The sequence below is a fragment of the Trichogramma pretiosum genome, unplaced genomic scaffold (assembly GCF_000599845.2).
Source record: "Trichogramma pretiosum strain Unisexual culture from Peru unplaced genomic scaffold, Tpre_2.0 scaffold382, whole genome shotgun sequence".
Taxonomy (NCBI): Eukaryota; Metazoa; Arthropoda; class Insecta; order Hymenoptera; family Trichogrammatidae; genus Trichogramma; species Trichogramma pretiosum.
The window spans coordinates 1-2,787 of record NW_019641050.1 but is presented as its reverse complement, the minus strand read 5'-3'; the positions used below and the strand labels follow the sequence as shown (position 1 = coordinate 2,787).

The 2,787-nt window shown below is 36.2% G+C and overlaps 1 protein-coding gene across 1 annotated transcript; it reads left to right on the top strand.

Moving 5' to 3' along the window:
• The first annotated feature begins 77 nt into the window (after positions 1 to 77).
• Positions 78 to 1,223, top strand: LOC111693448. Its single transcript, XM_023458060.1, has one exon. The coding sequence runs from the start codon at positions 78 to 80 to the stop codon at positions 1,221 to 1,223; it is 1,146 nt and encodes a 381-aa protein (XP_023313828.1).
• The last annotated feature ends 1,564 nt before the right edge of the window (positions 1,224 to 2,787 follow it).

The window sequence follows — 2,787 nt, the reverse complement described above, 5'->3', positions numbered from 1 at the left end:
CGGGCAGAACTTCAAGGGACAGTTCTAACAATTTAACCTTTTTCAAGCGTATAAAAGCAACATATGGTATCAAGACAATGAGATGTCTGAAAAATTGGCAAAAGTGGAGATCGGACTTAGCCAAGACTAATGCGAAGAAATGGTTTTTAAGCGCGTGTAGGCTTCACCGGTTGATACCACTACATTTGAAGAACCAGTTCAAGACCAGTATACACTTCTACAGCAACATATGCCAGACTAAGAGTCAATCAGTCCTAGACATACTCAACAGAAAATGGCTCAACCTACTAATTGACGATATCCACATAAAACGTGGAGAGCTGTTTAGACTACTCAACAGACTTCGTCATCGGATTGACCATCTCGGCCTCCCGACAGAGACCTTGTGTAATTTTTATAGTTCGACAAACTCAAAGTGTGACTTCATCTACAACAATGCGCTACAGAGTGTGAAAAAGAAATTTGAAAGGCTAAGTGCTTCAAAATCTGTGAATACGCAATCCAGCACGGATAAAAAGAACTGGCTGATTAATCTCACAAAAACTGAGATCCCAGCAGAGGTAGCAGACATCTTGTCACGCGGTCCGAAATTCAACGTACCATCACAATGGTGTACGAGAAACGCCGTTGAAACCGTCAAAAACCTCGAGTCCTGTATCAGCGCAAACGACATACGCTGCACGGTTCTGGAAAACTTCAAGCGCACAGCTAGTAATAAGAATCATTTTAACAGATTTGACTACGAGACGCACATAAAAATGCGACAAGCACGATCCTTTCTCAAAAACAACAAACATTTATTTTTTACAAAAGCCGACAAAGGCAACGCCACAGTTTGCATGCAGGTAGACGATTATATAGAAAAAATGACGACACTCTTGAACGACGATGAGACCTATGAAAAAATCGACCGCGACCCATTTGAGAGTTTACAAACGAGGACGAAATTACTCTTGAAAGAAGTCAACGAAGAGTGTGACAGAAATCTTAGTGTTTTCCAGCTATCACTAAGTGACACATCTCTAGCGAGGGCATACGGCTTACCGAAGATTCATAAGAAGGACGTACCGCTACGTCCTATTATATCTTTGGTGGGTAGTCCAACGTATGTGCTCGCAAAGATTTTTTACGAAGAACTGTCACCTGTCGTCAAACCACCAGCTTCNATACACAACAGTCCTGAAGAGGCCGACAAAGTGGTCGGCGAAACGTCGACTAGGTGACGAGGTAGCGTGCGATTACGCACTCTCGTCCACCGTCTGTTTTAATAAATTTGACTTTGGCACCGCCTTTATAGCCGTTTTATTTATATTGACATTTACCAAAAAGGCGCAACAATTTTATCATAGAATGTATATACCTTGTATTCACAAGGCATGTACCAGATATATATATATATAACGAATATACCTTGTACAATGTACATACCTTGTAAATACAAGGTATTTATAATATATATACCTTGTAATATATATACCTTGTAAATATATAATAAATTTAGTTTTTTTTTTTTTGTAGTCATCGGTTTTCCAGATTTTTCGGGGAGGCCAGAACTTTTAGCACGAGACTCATTCAACGCGTAATATATAGAATATTATGAAACGGGTGTGGATGTGCTTTGTATATTAACAAGGGGTTGCAGCACGAGCCGAAGGTGAGGGACAGGTACCTAGCTGAGAGGCATACGCGACGCGAGTGGTCACGTGGAGTTAGCATTAGGGTTACAAATTGTAAATTAAAATTTACTCTTTCTCATTCAATTTTTTATAAAACTTATCAAATGTATACAAAAATGTATAAATTATAATAAATTTTCAACATTAAGAATCTAATGTTCAAATTAAAAAATAGCATAACAACATGGTCAGCATTTTTCATAATCGATGATAAAATTAAATTTCAACTTACTTAATAATTACATATTTATTAAAATAATACATAATTTTTTTGGTTCTTTGTTATATTTTTTCTTCATCATATACAAAAAAGGCTATATTTATTAAAATAAAAAGTTGTTAATTGTTTTATTGATTTTACATGGATTGATATCTAAAAATAATCAAACTAAATCTTTAATTTGAAAGAACTTATAATTTAATCTCCATAAAAGTATTTGATACAATATATACTAATTATATTCATAACATAACTGTATATCATGACGTTTTTTAACTGCAAAGGCCACTAGGATCAACTAAACCTCTAGCAATTAATTCAGCTGTTGCCAAATCGGACTTAGCACCGGTTGCTATGGACGAATTAACTACATTATGGGTTCCAAAGTGTGAACGCACATGAAGAATAAACTCTGTTTTATCAGTGAAATCCATTCGACACATCATACAGTGGTTTCTCTCTGAAGGATAAGGTTGCGATGATGTCATTGAAGCAGGAAAGTAAGCAGCCGCGTGCTCTGGGGGTCCACAGGTTTCTAGATGCGATCTAAAAAGTTAGTTTTTAGCATTATTTTTTTTATTAAATTGATGACTGCTATTTATACAATGATTTTGCATTGGACTCACAAGGAGACCACATGAGATGCGGGTCACCAAATGTCCTGAAAATTTTTTTCTGGTTTGCTGGTACCTAATAATGAAGCCCCCTATGCTTAGTTTGATCCAATGGGCCTTAGGGCCCATTTTAAAAATCATTCTCTTATTTATTGAAAAATCTTTGTGATTTTCTAACTCATAACAGGACATCTTAAACGAAAAATTGCATAATGCACAAGTCTTAGAATTAGTCAAAGAATACATTTGAATTTTTTCAGAATTTTTGAGACCTGCT